The 20,896-nt window shown below is 29.8% G+C and overlaps 1 protein-coding gene and 1 pseudogene across 1 annotated transcript; both read right to left on the reverse strand.

Moving 5' to 3' along the window:
- Positions 1-3,567: 3,567 nt before the first annotated feature.
- On the reverse strand, positions 3,568-5,293 carry LOC129300753 (anthocyanidin 3-O-glucosyltransferase 2-like). Its single transcript, XM_054939342.1, has one exon. The coding sequence runs from the start codon at positions 5,270-5,272 to the stop codon at positions 3,818-3,820; it is 1,455 nt and encodes a 484-aa protein (XP_054795317.1). The 5' UTR covers positions 5,273-5,293; the 3' UTR covers positions 3,568-3,817.
- A 12,265-nt stretch (positions 5,294-17,558) lies between these two features.
- LOC129304088 (UDP-glucose flavonoid 3-O-glucosyltransferase 6-like) lies at positions 17,559-19,345 on the reverse strand (annotated as a pseudogene).
- Positions 19,346-20,896: the final 1,551 nt, after the last annotated feature.

Below are 20,896 nucleotides of genomic sequence, written 5' to 3' on the forward strand. Positions count from 1 at the left end.
TAAATACACAAGATATTCACAGCCATTACAAGATTACAAGAAGGAAAGGGAAGAGAAATAGAAAAACTAAAGAAAATGAGCTTCAAATGTCTTAAAAACTCCATTCCCTTGCTTCAAGCACTTCTAATGCCCAAACCCTAACACACTTACGCTCCAAATATGTCTAAAATTTTGACGGATGTGTACTGGGTCAAGCTCTCAACATATATATATCCTAGCCAATTAATTTTTGATAAATAAACATAACATTTTTCTGATAGCAGTGAAAGTCGCAACTTTCTAATGACTTTGGCATTTTTAAACTGTTTTCACAATTAATAAAATTTATCATTTTTGCATTTGATTTCTTCATCCAAAAGCCTTCCAAAAACATTAATAAAGCTTCAGAAATGGATCTAATTAAATCTTAAACCAAAATAATACAAAATTAGATCAAAAATATTAAATTAAAGCTAAGAATGCAAACCCAAAGTAAAATGCACATTTTTTTAATTTGGGCAATAAAAAATATATACAAATGAGAAAAAATAGCTTAAAATATAAGAAAAATATGATGAAATAACATAAAATTTTATAGGTTAACATATATATATTATTTTTATATTGACCATACGTAATTGCTACAAAATAGAGTTTTTTGATGACTACAAATTTTGCATAGCCACTAATTTTTTTTTTTTTTTTGCACTCTAGTACTGATTAGTTGGGAGAATGACAAATAGGTCTTAAGAGAATCAATTAATTCAACTTAGGCCACAAGTGTCAAGCTTTAGAAATTTGCAAATTCAGCTTTTAATTTTAAAAAATTTCGTTGTGATGAATTTGAAACTTATTTTTAAATTTTAACATGGTTAAAGAATAAATAAAGCTTGACTCTCAATTTTATAACTTCATTGTGATGAATTTATATTGATAATCCAAATGTATTCTGTACATTCCAGATTTAATATTAAATTTTTTATAACTTTTATTTTGAAAAAAATATTAAAAATTAAAATATATAAAAATGGATTTTTTTAAAAAAATTAAAAGTTAAAAATTTTAAATTTGAATTATATAGAGTACATCTGAATAATCAATATATAAAAATATTAATATTAAATTGAATCTTTCAAATTAAATATAAACAAGATTGATAATAAAAAATATTTATAATTTTTTATATTTTTATAAATTTTTATTTTATTAAATATAATATAAAATTTCAGAATAATACTTTAAATTTAAATAATTAAAATTTAAATTTAAATAATTCAGACTTCATCACATTGATAAGCATGATGAGCATGTTGTGATGAGCACGAGAAGATCGGCCGGTGCCTGTGGAGGATCTTAAACCCAAAACAAAGCAAACGGTCAGACTGCCAATCAATGACACAGGCAGCTAAGTTTAACACCGTGTGAACAAAATAGTGGTTGACCCTTTTACCTCTCAATCTTTGTTACCAAGTTTTCTATTTTCTTTCTTTCTTTCTTTCTTTCTTTTTTTCATCCATTGTACATTTAAAAAAATTTATTTAATGTCTTTTTTTTCTGTCACCTACTATTCTTCATACAGCTCATTAAAATTTTAACAAGAAATCACAAAAATCTCTCTTCCTACACGAAATATGAGCTTCATCTTCTCTTAAAATGAGCTTCATCTATTGCTCCAAAGCAATCTTGTTATAAAATGACTCTCTCATATTTACCTCTCATTAGGCTACAAAGTTTTTCATTTTAAACTGAATAACATTTACTCCTTTGATTAAAAAAATATAAAATATTTTTAATTAAATTTCACCCTAATAAAATAATTAATTATGTTCAAACTAACATCATCTTTTTATATTTATCCTTATTTAATTAAAAATTTTAATTTAAAATAAATATAAAGTAATTTATTTATTAGGAACACTTCAAAAAAATATGATGATTATATTTGAAATATTAAAAAATACTTTATATCTTTTAACACTTAACTACTAAAAAATATTTATATTTTTAAATAAGTAATTAGGATAGATTAATGAATGGTTAAAGGAGTGAGTGACACTACTGGATGATGCGATGGAATAAAATAATTCAACTACTGCCAAGTCTTGGTTAATCAGAGGATAATTTTGAAACTGTACGTACACGCTAACACGATATAATTTCAACTAACAGATTAAAGCAAACAGGGGCAAAAAAGCTATGATGACAAAAACAACCAAAAGCAAAAAACTCATACACGTCCGGCAGTTTAATAGACTAAAGGAAGAATCGCACAGCAAACTCAAAACAAAGAACATTGCACTGTAGGCTTAAGAAATTCGCATAATGTACTGCAGGTCAAGGGCTCTTATTATAATTTTTCTTGAAAATAAAAATACATTTTGTCCTTAATCAAAATGAAAGAAACAAATTGAAAATGGTGGAATGATCAAACTTGACACATATGAATATTCAGTTTAGAATTCATGAATATCATGTTGAGAATTAAACTTATTGATAAACTAAACACCCATGGATATCGTATTGAGAATTTATAGATATTGTGTTGTACATCCATAAATATTATATTGTACATGCTTTGCATGACTATTTAATTAACCTACAGATCAATTGGATATGCACAGACATTATGTTAAAAATTCATGAACATCGTATTATGCATTCATGAATATTATTTTATACATTATCTGCATAACTTATACATTTTATTAAAACCTGCAAATCAACTTGACACATATGGACATTCAGTTGAGAATACATGAACATTGTGCTCTGTATCTATGGACATTATGCTGTATATTGTTTGCGTCACTTGTATATTTTATTAAACCTATTGATCAATTGGATATACATGAATATTATGTTGAGAATGCATGAATATCATGTTATACATTTATGGACATTATATTATACATGTTTTATGTGACTTATATATTTTAATTAACCTACATATCAACTGGATATGCATGTATATTGTGTTCAGGATTCATGAATATCGAGTTATAATTTGTGTATGAGATTTTTGTGTAAGTTTTGAATTTTCAAATCACGCGAGAGCAAAATTATACTTTCGTTCCTAAAAGACATTGCAAAAAAGGCACTTGACCTTCAATGCATTATCAGAATTTATTAGGCTCAAAGTGCAATTTTTTTTTTTTTAAAGCCTGCGGTTCAGTTCTCCCTAGATTAAGTTCAACGCACTATATGATTTCACACGTGTGCGTGGCTTGTTTGATTACTTATAATAGGCTTTTTGGTCAAAAAAAGCCATTCAGTTCTATGCGATTTTTCTGTCATAATATGAATCACACTGCAACCTCATCAAATGGTAAAAATAATCATCCATATGTTATATTAATAAATAAAGCATAACTAAAATATATAATAGGCCGTACTGTTTACAAATCATGACATATAATACAACCCATTGACGAGGCTGCATGTATAATGTGTAACGAAATATATGTAATTCTTGCTATAAACTATGCCAACGTTTATGACATCAGATTGCAATGATTAAAAAAAAAGAGATGTTAAATGAAAATAACTACAAGTTGAGATTTGATAGTTTTTCAAACAGAGGGAGCATTTATTAACGAAGGAAACCGAAAGACCATTACACATACGGTGGTGACAGACGTTGAAGCAGAAACTTGGCAAGCTAATTATTAAACAGGAACTTTACGTATTCCCAATGAAAACTCTAAAAGATAAACTTGATTACGACTAATTGCCACCATTAGGATATGAAAGGACAGTGAAAGTGATTTTGACCAGAAATGAAAAGGCAACATATATGATTCATTTCCCCCCCTAGTTCCAACTCTCACAAACGACAGATTCACTCCCAATTCAGGATATCTCGAATGAAACGTCCAACGTAGGAGTGGGAAGATCCACCTTCCACTAAAGCTCTCTTACTAATCTCACTCATTTGCTTCACCTTCTTCCTCACCTCACTTTCCTTCTTCATCACTTCTTTTATACCTTTCTCTATCCTTTCCGCAGTTATTAGCCCCGATTTGGTCACATTGCCGAAGCCGTTCCTGTAATCCAATAACATCTCTACGCTCATTTTCAGCTCTCGCGCCATTTGGAATGCATTCGGCTGTTGCTCCGCATAAAGCGGCCACGTGGTGATAGGCACACCGTAGTATATACTCTCCAGTATCGAATTCCACCCGCAATGAGACACAAACCCTCCTACCGCTTTGTGGGCCAAGATTTTGGGTTGTGGGGCCCACCCCATCACTCTTCCGATCCCCGCCGTCCTATCCAAGAATCCTTCCGGTAAGACTTCTTTTAGGTTGGAGTAATCGCTCGGTGCTCCCACCGAGCCCTTGGGTGGGGGCTTCCTTAAAGACCACAGGAAGTGGACGCCACTGGCTTCAAGAGCACGTGCAATTTCCGTCACTTGATCCTCATTCTCGAAATACCCCATACTTCCGAAGCACAAGAAAAGAACCGACGAAAGAGGTTGATCATCTAGCCACTCCATGACATCTGATTCTGATACCTTCTTATTGTCCCTTAAACTTAAGATGGGTCCCACGGGATAAACAGTGAGATCACTGTTGGAGAAAGACTGCACAGCATGGTGCTCAAGCTCTTCGAATGTATTTACTATCACACACTTTGCTTTCTTTATCCTGCTTGCATGGTTGAAGAAAAATGGCGCCCACTCATTGTCCAACATTACACTTGGGAAAACACAAGCAGGAATATGGTTGTCAAAACTAGGGATAGCAAACTCGAAGCCCGAGTCCTTGAAGTTAAACGCAGTCGTATCAACATTCTCTCGCTCCCTGAGTGTGTGAATATGAAGCATGAACCCAAGAAAAGCAGCGCTTGAGGTGAAGAAGACCGTGGCAGGAACCCTGAACTCGGTAGCTACATCCATCATGGTAGTGCAAAACATGTCGACCAAGAGTCCGACCAGGCGGGGTGAGTGAGGGCTTGAGGTGAGTTTGGACACAGCGTCTCTGACATTGAGCTTCTGGCTTTCGATGAGAGAGTGCAAGAGGGAAGATAGATCAAGAGGGCGAGAGTTGGTAGGGTTAGGGTCGACGGGATGTGGAGGAAGGATAGTGAAGTGAAGCCGATTTGGGAAGGAAGAGGAGGAGGTGAGGGAGTGTGTGTAGGTGTCCACTGCTTGGTCAAATGGTGCTTTGATGATGAGGACGGTGATGGAAAGGTGGTCATTGCGGTTGACGAGAAGCTTAGCGAACTCAACGGCGGACATGAGGTGACTCAAGCCAGGACAAGGCACAAAAACTAGCTGCGATTTCTTAGCCATGGTGCGTGCAAGTGAAGATGATGGGAATTTGATTATGCAAGAGTCTTGCAAGTGGTGGTGTTATTTATATGAAACGATTATTACAACTCGTGAGAAGTGGGAGAGGGTAGGGCTTGAAGCTGACAGTGATACATATTGAAGCATGCATATGAGAGGTTAGAAAAGCACGTTTAGCAATTAATTCTTTAGAAGTTGGTTGGCATGATTTATAAGATGACCATTTATTCATGCAAGACCCAATAAGGAAAATTATGATGGAGAAATGTACTTTTCTTATGACACCTGCATCTTCGTTTTATTTTCTTCCCTGAACTAGTGAACTTGTTGAAGCCAGTTACCTTTTTAACTCCGTCCTGCCTTTTTTCTTTTTGTCCTTCTCCACTATAATGCGGAGATTAAATCATGCATAAAACAAATAAGCTATATATGATATGTGTTCCTCATCAAAAATTGGAACAGAGTTGCAACTCAAGACACAGGGGAAGTTGCAAATTAAATCCGAGAGAGAGAGGGAGACAGAGGTGGTGTTGTAAATTATATTCCTAAAACTTCATAAATAGTTTCTCAAGAAACATTCAACTGTTAAGCCATCGGAAAATTTGCATACACATCAACATATCATCAACACGACTAAGATTCCAATCTTCAACAGGATCAAATCAACACATCGCCTAGCCTGTTAACAGCATCCATTTTGAAGCGCATATATGCGAAGTAGAGTAGCAATTTGTTACCTGTGGGCAAATCCTCCACTTGGAGCTTCTTACCTTTTCCATTCTCAGATGTCAAGTTCAATGGCTAAATTTGACATATATTTTTAAATTTATTTATTTTATTATTATTTAGTATTTTACTAATAGCTTTATAATATATAAAATTTTAACTATTGAAGTTGAGATCTAAGGCTAAAAAGAGGAAGGGAGAGGAGGGAAGCCAACTACAACAAATCTGTGTGATGATGTGGACGGTGCAAAAAAGATATATAACATAATCCTGATAATAGAGTTTTTGTGAGTAAACGTACTGTAGGAAATTATCTATGCACAGACTCCCTCCTACTATGTTTAAATTATATTTTAAAAAAGTTGGTAATGCTTTTTTTATAACTCATTTTATATTAAAAAATCGACATTCAATTACTTTCTTTGAATTTATTCTTTTAAAAAATTTTATAAGTAGGGTAAGATATGATTGTTTTTTTTTTGGCCAAGATATGATTGTGTATATGATGAGAAAGTATCTTGAAAAATGATACATTTAACAGGGTAAAATAAAAATTTTTTTCAAACAATGTTAATAATTTCCTACCCTTTCCTAGATTTCCATGAAATAGTCACAAGTAACTAGTGTGCAAGATTAAAGGAAGTACTGAAAAGGCGTGACAACTGCTTTTGATTGGGAATAGATATTAGAATATCAATCATACTTAAAGAAGGGTAAATCTAGAAAGAACCTGGAATATCAGCTAATAAATAATAGTTCTTTAAATTGTTGAGAGGCATTTAAAATGCCTTATGAGAATAAAGGATGAATATAAATTATAAATGATAATGCATTACAATACTAGGAAGAAAAAATGGGAAAAGTAGATGCAATAATTTGAAGCAAGCTCAACAAGCCAATTCAAATAAGTTTGAAAAATTTTGGAGTCGGGTTTAAAAGTTTAAAAAAATTTTTTACTCTGAACTTATCCAGACCACTTGAAAAAATCTGAGTTAAGCCCGAATCTGAATGGGCTTGGCCTGAACACCCAATTCCTTTTCCAATCATTAATAAAATCATATAAAAATAATATAAAATTGAAAATGTTAATTTTTAAAGTAAAAAATAAAATTAAATAATATTCAATCATTCGAGTATTCAAGCTAGTCCCAAAGCTTAAAGGACTAGGATCAGGTTTGACTGTATAAGAATTTTTTTATATGATAAGATATTTTAAACTTAATCAGAAAGGACCTTACTCGAATAAGCCTGAACTACCTGAATTACTAGTTATAAGAAAAAAGGAGGTGGAGGACATATATTAATGAGAAAAAGAAATGCACGAATTTATTGATAGGAAACTCAAGTTTTATTATACTATTTTCTCTTCTTAAGGTGAACCACCACCCATTTCATGTTACACTTGTGCCATGTGACTCCATATATGTCCACAGCACCATATATTTATGAACAATTTAAATCATAGTTTTCAATCAACAATTACTTATCAATTTCTCAAATAATCACCTTTCTTAAAAGGGAAACTCACTACTTTTGCTTACTACTTTTCCTTGACCTTATTCATTAAGTTTTGGCCTTGTCTTCAAATAAATATAACTAGCCTGCACCCTCACCATTATTTCCCTCAAAATCTCAATTCACTTAATTACTCTCAATCTCCAACCCATTTGGCTCGGTCACTCTCAGGCTGACATAACAGCTTATATTGAAATAGAAGGCTGGTGTTCAGGTCCCCCCACTGTGACACTTTGTCCAAAAGACATAAGCTACAAATGAAGACGTCATCTTTCGTTCAGCCATGCCCAAAGTACAATACTGAGGGTATTGGACCTTTCGTGATTCTGTGCCGACCGTTCACACTACATGGCATGCTCCTGCAGTGAGTGCCAAAAAAGGGCAAGAGGAAACAAAGATGAAAGCCCTTAATAAAAGGCAACTTTGGTCAGAATTTTTGTGAAGGTAGTTGAAATATCAAATACTATGCTTTTGTGGTGCAACTAATACTTATTAACCGATCATGGAATTAACGTATAAGAGAAATATTGAAGAAATGCTGGAGCCCAATCACGCGCACAGACACAGCACCATTTATTTTACGCCCACTACAACCACCTAACCTTCATGTCTTCCAGCTAGCCAGGCGACGCCGACACTCTTACTGGCTACTGCTTTGTGATTGATCCATGGTTTGGACCATACGTACGTAAAACAATATTGCAAAATACTTGAGTTTTCTTATGACCGAAAAATTTGGACCGTTTCTCTCTTTACAAATATTCGAATCTTGATTCGTTATATTGTGAGTGACTATCAGTAGAGCCACTTTGAACCAGGTAGATTTGTAAGAACTAAGGGTCTCAACTCTCGAATATATGGAGAGAAGGAATGCAAATAGTGAAAGTATAGATGGAGGAAAATGATGTTGATGGAAAACAAGAGAAAGAGTAAGTACGTGTTTGGATTGAAAGTTCTAATAATGACATTAGAGTAAGCTAAAGTTTGCAAACTAAATTTAAGATAAAAATCATCTTCTGATATTTAACTACAGCTGAAGCCAGAAACTCGTATTTTCTGTTTTCATGTAAAAGATCTTATAATTAAAAGCCCTTTTGACTACTTTTTTATCCATTAACAGTTAAACATTTCCATATTATAGTACTTTTTCTAACATTGTTTATACTTTTTTTTTTATTTTACTTTCACTATACTACTTTTTAAATTTGTTATTTTTATTTTAAATGAAAATAATTAATGTATAATTAATAATATATTAATTTATAATCATAATTATAATTTAACCACAGTGCTCTAACCAATAAAATATAAATAATCAATTTTCAAATTGTAAATTCCTTTTCTTAATATCAAACAACTCACATAAATCATTTAAAATAACTAATCTTCTAAATATGAAGATTCATAATTAATATCTCATAACCCTTTCACCAATTTTTATGATTGTACTTATTGAGTAAAGGATTAATAACTCTTATAAAAATAATTTTATCAATCTTGTACCTATGTAATATGACTTCAAGAGATAAAGTTATTTAATCAACAAAAGTGATCAATGCTATAAATATATAAATATACATATATACATATAATTGTAAATTGTTAAAAATAATATTTTGATAAAAAAATTGCTAATAAATTATTTAGAACATTACCCACTTGATAATTTTTTAAATAAATAACTTACTCCTAACTGGTCCTCTTAAAATAATGTTTGCATCTTTAAATCCTAGTGCCAAATAATAACATTGTTATTTTATTTTAAACATTTATTTTTTATACCTTTTTGAATCCAAATCAATTCATAAAAATAACACAGACAATTCTTAACTGCAATCTTTTGTTCTCTTCTCTTCTTTTCTTTTCTTTAACATTTCATAGGTATTTCAAAAGACTAATACTTTAATAGAAAATTGGCTCTTGAATTACTAATCAAAATTACTCTTTCTAAATATCTCTATTTCTAACCCCACCTTCTTTATGGAGATTATTCCAACTGGAGTAATAACCATTTCAATTTTCAAAACATATATAAGATTATTAAATAAATCCGGTATAATTTGTTTATAGTTTGCATAGAAAACCACTAAGAGACACTTGCATGTCCAGTGGAGAGTAAGGCCACATTTGGTTACAAGAGAAAAATAAAATGAAGTGGATTGAAAAATAAAGGTAAAAATAAAATAATCAAAAGAAATAATGAATCGCATTCATAAAAAAATGGGTAATTTAGTTCATGAGATTGAAAATTATGATTCATTAATTTTTGGAAGGTGTGATAATTTTCACATTTATATTATATATTAATGAGTTTTATCATGCTTATCTTGAGGAGGAAGAATGATTTATTTTATTTTTTTAATTGATTTTTCAAACTCATTCCACTCAATTCTTTTCTAGTAACTAGACGGAACCTAAATATTGACTACGTTACATTAAGGATGAACAATCCAAATTTAAACAATTAAATGGTCCGGATGAGAAACAAAGACCAGGTGAATTATTATCACACGGGGAAAAACAAATCCCAGAAATAAGAGATTTATAAAGAAGCACCGTACATAATAATATTTCAGAACTTATTTACCTGAAATAAATTACAATTACTCCCTCCCTTAAAAAATATAAAACATTTTTGAGGAGTTGGATGTTAAAATATGTGAGACATTTTAGTTTTTCAAGTTATAATTATTGTCTTTTTTCAAAAATGTCCATATTGATGAATGACTTTATATTTATTATAAACTGTTTAATAGGAATAACTATAAAAAGATAGAATTAATTTAAAAATAGATAATTACTTTATTAGAGGTAAGATTCTATTAAAGACGTCTTATATTTTTGTATAGAGAAAGTAGAGTTTAACTACAATAAGCATAATTTATTACCATTGATAGATCCGGAGTTAGTAATGATAACAAGATATTAACAGTGGAAACAGGACAGACAAGGCTGATTACATAGATCTGATTTTTTATGCAAATAGGTCTAACAAGATGCTTAATCTTGACTTTTTTATTAACAAGCCAAGCCGGGTACAAGCCCTAGGCGTATGCAAGCCTGCCCATTTTAATATTTAAAAAATTAATTAAATTATATTATAGGAGGAGCATAATAAATTATATTTATTTATATTTTTTATAATAGTTATTTTTCCCCACATATGTATGATAATAGCTATTTCATATAAAATGAATTTTTCCTTTATTTGTTAGTTTCATTTCTAACCTATAAAAATAAAATAAATAATAAAATTTTTAATCCTTTAAATTTTGGGAGAATGACAAATAAAAACTTCATAAAAAGATTAATGTTAAATTAAGATTTTTTAATATTAAAGTTCTCAAATTTTAATACTCTTTCTATTATATTTTAATATTAAAATTTTTAATTTAATATTAATATTTTTATAAGGTCTTTCCTTATCATTCTTCCTTAAATTTTTCTCCACTAATGATTTGGTCTTGAAATTTAATCTTTTCTAAAGTTTCAAAATCACAGAATAATCAAACAGGATTGGCGTAAGAGGAGGGTTGTGGGGCCCATACAGGATGGCTGTTGCGGTTTGCCCTGTTATAAAAAAAGAAAAACAAAAAAAATCTTTGATGCGACGGTTTTCATTGCATGCTCCCAGCAAATTTTCAATACATGTACCAATTTGTTGATAAAAAAAAAAAAAAACGCAAGAAAGTGATAGACAATGACCTTTTATTTTCATCTGTTGAAAGGAAACAAGTGTGCGGTGATGAGTGCACATTTTACTGATAAGTGGGTATAAATTTTAAATTATATTTAATTAAAATTATTAATATTTATATATTTTTGCCTGATCATTTAATTATAAAACAAAAAAGAATTTTGATATAAAATTTACTTAGATTCTCCCTTTTTTAAATTAAAAAATAATATTCCTTCTGTCTCAAATTATAGTGCACTTTGAAAAAAAAAATTTCATTTCAAAATATAAAACATTTTGAATAGATTGAGGTTTCATAAAATGCTCTAATTTTAATATTATCATTTCCCTCTCTATAATTAATTTCCATCACTTCTTCTTTATGGGTATCTTTAAAAGTTTATATTTTTTATTTTAAAAATATAAAATTATTAAGTGTACTTAATATGATTTATTGACATGTAAAATTTTATTTAAAAGTATTTTAAAATTTAAAATGGAGGGAATAATATATAATTATTTAAGGAAAAGGAAGAAAGGAACAAATCTCGCGTGTGAGGTGAAAGATTCTAGGAATGCGAAGCTACTGGATGTGATTTTATAAGAAGGAAAACTGCCCCCTTGGAATTATGAATGCTCGCATTCGGATGGGGGATCAACGGAGCCATGGTGGCGCTTGAACAAGTGTGCAACAAGGAAGAGTCCTTCGTCTTCCTTTCTGCTCCGCGTCGATGGGAATGCACTCTGCACGGCTGCGCGTGGACGAAGCAAAATGGTCACACACACACACACACACACACACACACACACACACTAAATTATCTTATTTAATGAAAGATACGAACGGATTTTAAGCCTATATAGATCAAATTTATTGTAAATAAATTTTTCAAAAGCTTCTCAACACATGTAATCTCACGTCTAAAAGTTAGGAGGCACACTATAAAGTTTGAAGTTTTCTCTCTCATCTTCTTTTTTAGATTCTTTTTATATCTTTTATTTATGATTGTAGTTTTAAGTTTATGCTTTATTGCTAAACTCCTTGTCAGAGTAAGAAATAGCCTGATTGAAATAAATTTATTTTTTATTTGATTTAAATTATTTTTTCTGTTGAACATTGAATTTTGTCTATGAAAATTATTCCTGCTTTTACATTTATTTGTCTCATTTTAATTACTTTTTATATAGATGAATGCTATATACATTGCCTGCAGGTAGTTTGTTGAATTGAAGGGTGAAGAACTTACCTAGATTTAGAAAGGTTGACACATATAACTAAATTAAAATAATTTAAAAGTTTGTGATGGCTTATATTATACCTACATGATTTAGCTAAAGAGTATAATTTAATAAGAGCTATAATTAAATACATCCTAATATGCTAAATGATGATTAGAACACCTTAAAAATGGGTATCACTATAAAAGAAAGAAAAAGAATTAACTGAACTATGATAATCTATTATGGTAGGAGAATCCTGATCCTTGATGTTCATTTGATTAGTTGGTTCATCATTTTTTTGGATTTATTGTTTTCTTACTTGTATTATTTAATTATTTAATTTAAATATCTTTTCAAAAATAATATTTGTTTTTATAAATAACAAATATCACTATCTTCCTTTAGGTTTGACTCCTGAAATATTCTGAGATTCAAACACATATGCAAAAAAAAAAAAAACTTAATGGAATAAGAGATAAATTAGGCAATATAATTTATGTTTATTTAAATTTTATAATTTTGATAAAATATTTTTAAATTATTATTATACTTAATTGTTACAAGTTCTCGGAAAAAAATTATTTGAAATTTCTTAAATTAGGAAGCAAGAGGATAGACAAATAGATTATAAAAAAAAATTAACAATTTAAATTTTTTCCACACAAATACAAGCAATAAATTAAATATTTCAGAATATTTTACATAATATTTGTAACCGTATTAAAAATGATAACTTATTCTATTTTAAAATGTATTGTCTCGTGTAAGTTAAAATTTAAGGAACAATTTTTTTTTTCTTCTTGTTTCTTAAAGTTTTTTCGCAGTTGGCAAGTATGAAATTAAAATTTTAATAGGATGATACTTGCAAGGAATTATTTTTATTTTGCAACGTGCTACTCTTATACATATTAAAAAATATTATTTTTTAAAATTTTTCACTTCCCGCAACTTGAAATATAATCTTAACTTTTTTTTTTAAATGTGCTACCCCATATATCATCTTGAAAAAAATAAAACATATATTATAATGAATCATGCCATAAGTTATGTGATAATATTATTTATAAATCATAATTATAATGGTTATAAATCAAAGAAATAATATGATTCATATTTTAACACTATTTATCAGTCATATGTACAGGCATTGGAAGTAACACAATGATTATAAAAAAAAATTAAGTATATAGTGAAAGATAAATTTACTAATATTATATAATTAACTTGTAGCCCTTTTTTTTTTTTTGCTTATTGAGACACATAACTATATCAATATTTTTCATACATGTTCAAACCAATCAAATTTTACATATGAATAATATAATAATAAATTTTTATACCTTATGCATTTGAACAATATAAACAAAAACTTGTTTTATATATACTCATACAAACTATTTTGATTTGTTACGTTGTGTTAATAATAAGTAAATTAAAAATTCTTTTTATCTAAATCTTGTTATTCCTTATAAATTTTTTTACATATCTAACATCTATTATTTTTACTAAGAATATTTTTTATTTATAGATCTTATATGATCTTTTAAAATATAAAAATTCTATTATTTTTTTACACCTCATAAAATTTTATGTTTTTAACGTTTACAAATGAAAATTTATACAGCAAATGTTTTTCATCATGTGTGAATAAATTTTATTAATTAAATTATAGGTCCTACAATCATTTTCTAACCAATGATAATTTTTTTACATATCTAATACCCATTATTTTTATTAAATATTTTATATTCACAATCAATTTCTACCATGAATTCTTTATGACATTTTAAAATATAAAAATCTTAATATTTTTAGGTTGATTTAACTACTCTAAATTATTAAAAATTATTTTATTTTATTTTTATCTTTATTAAGTTCATAAACTGTGCCTCTGAATATTTTTTTGGCCAATATATATATATATATACACGTATTTTAAAAGAGTTACAAATAAATACATTTAAATAATAAAATTAATTTTTTGATAATTTAAATAATTTTTGAACAACATTTATATTTAAATAGGAGTATTTTAATCTAATGCATATGACTTAATAGTCAAGTAATAGTTAGGTAGATGAAAATAAAATTTTAAAAATAGGAGGAATGTTTATATTTTATAACTATTTATACTAAAAAATATTCATATAAATGTTAAAAAAATAGAGTGATATCATTAATTAAAATAAAATAACAAAATATTTTACTTATTTTTATTATAAGTTTCATATTAACAATTTATTTTTATTGGTCTCATATGTGTCTCTTTTACTACAAGGCCCCCATTATTTTTTACTTTTTTTTATTATATCATATTAAAAAATTAACAAGCAAACAAGTAAAATAAAAATAAAAAGTCGAATGGATATCCGATAACAATTTTGAAAATGAAAAAAATTCTACAGTGGCTATTTGATGCCCATCTGATGACAAATAAAAAAGTAAAAAAGAAGTCAGGTAATATTGGATATCTACAATACCATCCAACAGCTTTTACATATTGTAAATGTAGATTTGGGACGTCTCGAGGCATTTTTGATAACTTACTGTTCATTTGTTGTTCATTCAGGCATCTGAAATTTATATATATATATATATATATAGGTATAAGTTATACTTTTTTTGATCTTATTTATAAGATAGAGAGAAAGTAATTTTTTTATTCTATTTATGAGTCACTTCATTAAATTTTTATTATAAATTTTTTCTTTTACCTTTTATTAAATGTCAGAGAGAGAAAATATATAATTAAAAAATATATATATTTAATAGAGATAAAGTTAAAAATTAATTAAATTTTAAGATAGAATTAATAAATTTTAAGATTTTTTTTATATTAATAAAATATATTAGAAGTAACTTATAAGTAAGATTAGATGAGTGAGTTGTAGATTATATTAAAAAAATATATTTAAAATGAATAGCTGATGTCAAATTTAATTAATTGATTAAATCAAGAACTCAGGTGAGCTCTCCGCCTAACGATGAGCATGGAATTATATGAACACTCCAAGGCGGCTACAAAAGATAGCATTCAGATGAGATTAAAGGCTTTCCACGTGTTTAACGAAGATGGCTTGCGAATTGGTCAATTGGGGATGGGCCTTTTGATTTAGAAACTTATAGCTGCTGTATGTATGTATGTATGTATATGCAAGTTACAGAAAAGTGGATCATACCCAAACTAAGGATAAATGGATTGTATAAAGTTGTGGTTATTTTTTTTTTAGAGAGATTGATTCAAAGCTTACTACTATTTTTTTCTTGGTTTTGAGTCCACCTCTGCTTTTTATCCTGAAAACAAAAGAGTAACATAGCTTTAAAAATGCAAGATTGAAAAACGAAGAGATAAATTCATTTATCTTTGGACACCAAATCACCTCCAAGATTGTTTTATAATTTTAGATGAAGGGAATATTTTTCAGACCAAAATGATAAAAATATAATTATCTCTCTCTCATGAAAATTAAAAGATGCAGCTACGCTTTCATCAAAAAAAAAAAAAGTACAAGAAAGTTGCCAACAAAAATTGAATCCAGTCAAAGAGATTATTCATTCACAACCATAGCAAATTAATATTCCTTCCATCCTAAATTATAAAATACTTTTAGATAAAATTTTATATACCAATAAACCTTATTAAATACACTTAACAACCTTATTTTTTTAAAATAAAAATATAAACTTATAAAAATACTCATAATTCAATACATTAAAAAGAGAAGGGACAAAAATTAATTATAGAGAGAGAAAAAGTAATATTAAAAATAATACATTTAATGAAATATAATCTACTCAAAATGTTTTATATCTTGAGATGGAGAAATTTCTTTAAAAGTGTTATATAATTTGAAACAGAGAAAATATTAAAATTTTTGCTATAGAAGATATGTCTCTACTGTGCTTTGCATAAGATTAGTCCTTATCATTATTACCTTCAATACAAAGGCATTTATGCGCAATAGTCAAAACAAGATAAATTTTTATGCTATATTCATTCACCAGTTTAAGAGATTAATACATAATTTTTTTCAAGAAACAAAAATCAATGTTAAATATTGTTGTGTAACTTTTTTCTATTGTGTAAAGATGTCTTCTCCTTTTTAAAAAATTTCGTTTGAAAAAAAAAAGAAGGCCAACAGAGGGTGATTGTGCTTATTGCATTTGGATTATCAGCCAAGAAAGGGTTGGCAAAAGCAGATGAAATTTAGTTTGAGTCGTGAGTAAAAATACTATTTTTAATAGCTATTCCATCATATTAGGTTGATCATACAACAACTCTTCAAAATTGAACAGACTCTTTTCATAAAAAATAAGGACACAAAATAATGAAAATTTACAAAATAAATTCAAGTAACAACTCAATTGTGATAAGAAAGTAGAGAAAGTTAGAAACTTAAAGGTTCTTCTTGAACCTGTAGCAAATATTATCTTTTTGAAGCAGATATCTCAAAAAATTGGATAATAAAATTATCTTAATCACAATTAAAAGTCCGTTATGAAAATAATGGGGTTAGATAAATAGATTTAAGTAGTGGGTTATAGTAATTAACATTAGTTATTTATAAATAACTTCTTTTAAAACCCCTAAGCTATTTTATAACAGGGAGCGGGAGACAATCTTAACAATCGCAGTTGGGTTAGTTTTACTAGAGGATATGGGCCTTGGCAACAAATAGGATTGTCGTGTATTTAATCATCTTATAAATAAAATTTATAATCAAATAAAATAATTTGCACTTAAATTCTTGATCCGTAATTAGTCTTAGTCAAAAAATATTGATTCCATTGATAATAAATAATGACAATTATAATAAGTAATGTGTTAAAATTTTAAGTTTTACCATATCTAAGCATTTTTTTGCAAATAATATGATTATTATAGTTCATATGAAACTAACAACTTTTTTTTTCTTTATGTTTTCTTTTTTGTTAGCTTGGGAGAAAATCATATCTCTTCATTTTTTTTCTCAAGTTTATCTTGTTAACCAAACACTATTTATAAATAAGAAATAGATTATTTTTTATATATGGAACTTCAATTTTTAATATAAAACAAACTTTCATTTATTTTTTGGGGCCTTTAACATCGGTCAAAGTTAGAATAATTAATATTTTCTTTTAATTTTATCTTTTGTTTACTCATTATGTTGAATTCTTCAAAAAATTTATTATCATAACTAATTAAGAGACGCTCCGGAACTGATGTGATTAAATTGGAGAGAGAAGCTCACTAACACTTTTAGCCAAGAATGTCATCAATAAAGCGTCCCAAGTACGCGTACGAAGATCCACCCTCCTTTAATGCCTTCCTACTCAACTCGCTCAGATGCTCCACCTTCTTCCTCACCTCACTCTCCTTCTCCATCACTTGTTTTATCCCCTTCTCTATTCTCTCTGCACTTATCACCCCTGATTTCGTCCCATTCTTGAACCCTATTCTGTAATCCACTGAGATCTCCACACCCAATCTCAGCTCCCGCACCAGCTCGAATGCATTCATTTCTTGATCCCCGAACAGCGGCCACGTGGCAATGGCCACGCCGTAGTATATGCTCTCCAGAATGGAATTCCACCCGCAATGCGATACGAATCCTCCGACTGCTTCGTGGGCCAGGATTTGGGCCTGCGGGGCCCACCCTATCACTCTTCCCGTTCTTGCCGTCCGCTCCAGAAACTCTCTCGGCAATACTTCTGCCAAGTCAGAGTAATCACTCGGTGCTTCCACGGAATCGAGGGGGGCTTCCGTAGAGACCACAGGAAGTGGACTCACTTCTTTCAAGAGCCCTGGCGATTTCTGTCACTTGGTTATCGTCCTCGAAATAACCTCTGCTTCCGAAACACAAGAACAAAACCGACGAAGGAGATTGACCATCGAGCCACTCTATGACGTCCGATCCTTGTCGAACCATCTTGCTCTCTTTGTCCCTGTTCTCCCCTACACTTAAGATGGGTCCCACCGGATAGACCTTAAAATTGCCGTCGGAGAATGACCGAACTGCATGGGGTTCGAGCTCCTCGAATGTATTTACTACAATACACTTCACTTTTCTCAGCTCGTTTGCGCAATTGAAGAAAAATGAGTCCCACTCCTTCTCTAGCACAGCAGCCGTAAAAACACTGGAAGCTCGGGATAGCAAACTCAGCGCCCGATTCCTTGAAGTTAAACGCAGTCGTGTCAACGTTGTCTTGGTCTCGGATTGCGTGAATATGAAGCATGAACCCTAGAAATGCAGCACCGGCGATAAAGAATACCATGGTAGGAACCCCGAACTCGTTGGCCACGTCAATCATGGAGGCGTAGAACATGTCCACGACGAAGCCGGCAAGCCGTGGTGCGTCGGAGCCAGAGCTGAGGTTGGACACAGCTTCTCTGACCTTGAGTTTCTGGTTTTCAATGAGACTGTTTATAAAGGAAGCTGGGTGACAGGACTGAGAGGTGGCGTGAGGGTCTTGGTGTGTGGGAAGGAGGATGAAATGGAGGCGTTCTGAAACGGAGAGGGAAGAAGAAGTGAGGGAGTGCGTGTAGGCGTCAACGGGAGGATCAAACGGTGCTCGGGTCATGAGGACGGTGATGGAAAGGTGTTCATTGTGTTTGACGAGAAGCTTGGCGAACTCGATGGTTGACGCTAGGTGACCTATGGCAGGAAAAGGCACAAACGCTATCTGCGATTTCTTGATCATGGTTCTTGTAAATGAATAATGAATCGATCTGCTAAATTTGGGTCAGCACGATGGGATTGAAATTATATGCGCCAGGTTAGAGAGGTGAGAGGGTGAGGGCTTGAGACTTGAACCAGAAAGCGAAATAGAGAGACGAGGGAGGGGGAAAGAAGGTGTTACTGTATATATCTCAGGTATGAAAGAGGTTGAAAAAGCAGTGTGTGAGAGTTGGGAAACTGATATTCAGTAGGATGGTCGAGAGAGGGGAGGAAATGGGAGCAATTTGTTATGTGTTCATTATGGAATGGTATCATTCATATGTATACCATATGGTTGATTTGTCAAACAAAAAAATCATTTATTATCCTTTTTTGTATAATATTATTTCCTTTGAAACATTTATTTAATTTTTACTTACCTTTCTAATTTTTATATGCGTTTAAACAAGAATAAATTAAAGATAAATTTAAAAGATTTGCGATTAAATTAATGCCATACAATTATTCCATCACATGAAAAATTTCATGTATACCTGCTTGATAACGGGAGCAGCAGCGGATATGTCCTACTATTTTGTATCTATATCCTTGAAATTTAAATTTATTTATCCTTAATTTTGATATTTAATATTTTTGTATTTGAGTTTTGAATTTTAAAATTTTATTCGTCTCCGCCAGTAAATGGGAGGATCCTCAATCCACATTATCATTCCACACAAATTGGTGATGCGCGCAGCAAACAAGTTGTTGATAGGACGTGAATTACGTGGGCGGTCACATCTAAAACTACCGTCATGGCCTAACAGTCAACGGCTCCTCTACCCTTCCACTCCGTCTTTTGGTTAAGTTAATGGTCTTTTTTATTTTTCAACTTTATTTCATTAAATACTCTAAATTTAATTATAGCTTAATTTTGTCCTTCAATGTCAAGAATTTCCTCCATAAATCATCCTACCATTAACTTGTATTTTCTTACTGTTTATGGGTTTTATATTATATTTTTTTAATTTTTTTTGAATTCAAGATGTCTGTTAACTCTTTTGGATGAAGTTGAGCAATAAAAATTACTTTTAACTCAATAATTATAATAAAATATTAAAAAATATAATGTGTGGCCCAGTGAAGAAAATGATTAGCTAACAAGAAGGTGATGATAAAAGGAGTTTTTAATATTGAAGGACACGATTGATCTAAAATTGAGTTTATGATGCCCAACTAGTAGTCTTTTAAAGTAAAATTGAAATATAAAAATGACATTTAATTTCTTTTTTTTGGATTAACACTCTGCATCTTATTTGAACAGTTGTTATTATTATTTAGATGGCTCAAATTTAATCTTTTATAAATTATTATTAACATATTAAATCATAACAAATGAATATTAAAGTTTAAACTTTTAGAAGAATTTGATTTTAACATTCTCAAATTATAATAAAGAAAAAATGAAAAGAAATTCCATATAAAATATTGAGAATTAATAGTCATTCTTGTCCCTCCAACTTTACACAAAAAGATCATTAAAAATTCTAATTCAATTACAAATCAATTATATTTCTAAATATTAAAGATTCTCTCCTTTATTTTCACTGTCAAAGAACACTTAAGTGTCTATAAATTATCAATGAGTTCCACCATTTTTAAATATTTTTTATGGATTAAGAATCATTTTTACTTATAAACTTTTATTTAAATGGTCAGTGAGTACTTTCAATTCAAATATTTTATAATTAAAATATTAAAAAAATATAATATGTGGCTTATTAACAGTTAATTAAAGGTAAAAAAACGGCAAAATGATAAAGGAAAAACCTTTAAATTTGAGAAACA

This window comes from Prosopis cineraria, unplaced genomic scaffold (assembly GCF_029017545.1).
Source record: "Prosopis cineraria cultivar Desert tree isolate PC_DT_omini unplaced genomic scaffold, ASM2901754v1 PC2, whole genome shotgun sequence".
In the NCBI taxonomy this organism is placed as follows: domain Eukaryota; kingdom Viridiplantae; phylum Streptophyta; class Magnoliopsida; order Fabales; family Fabaceae; genus Prosopis; species Prosopis cineraria.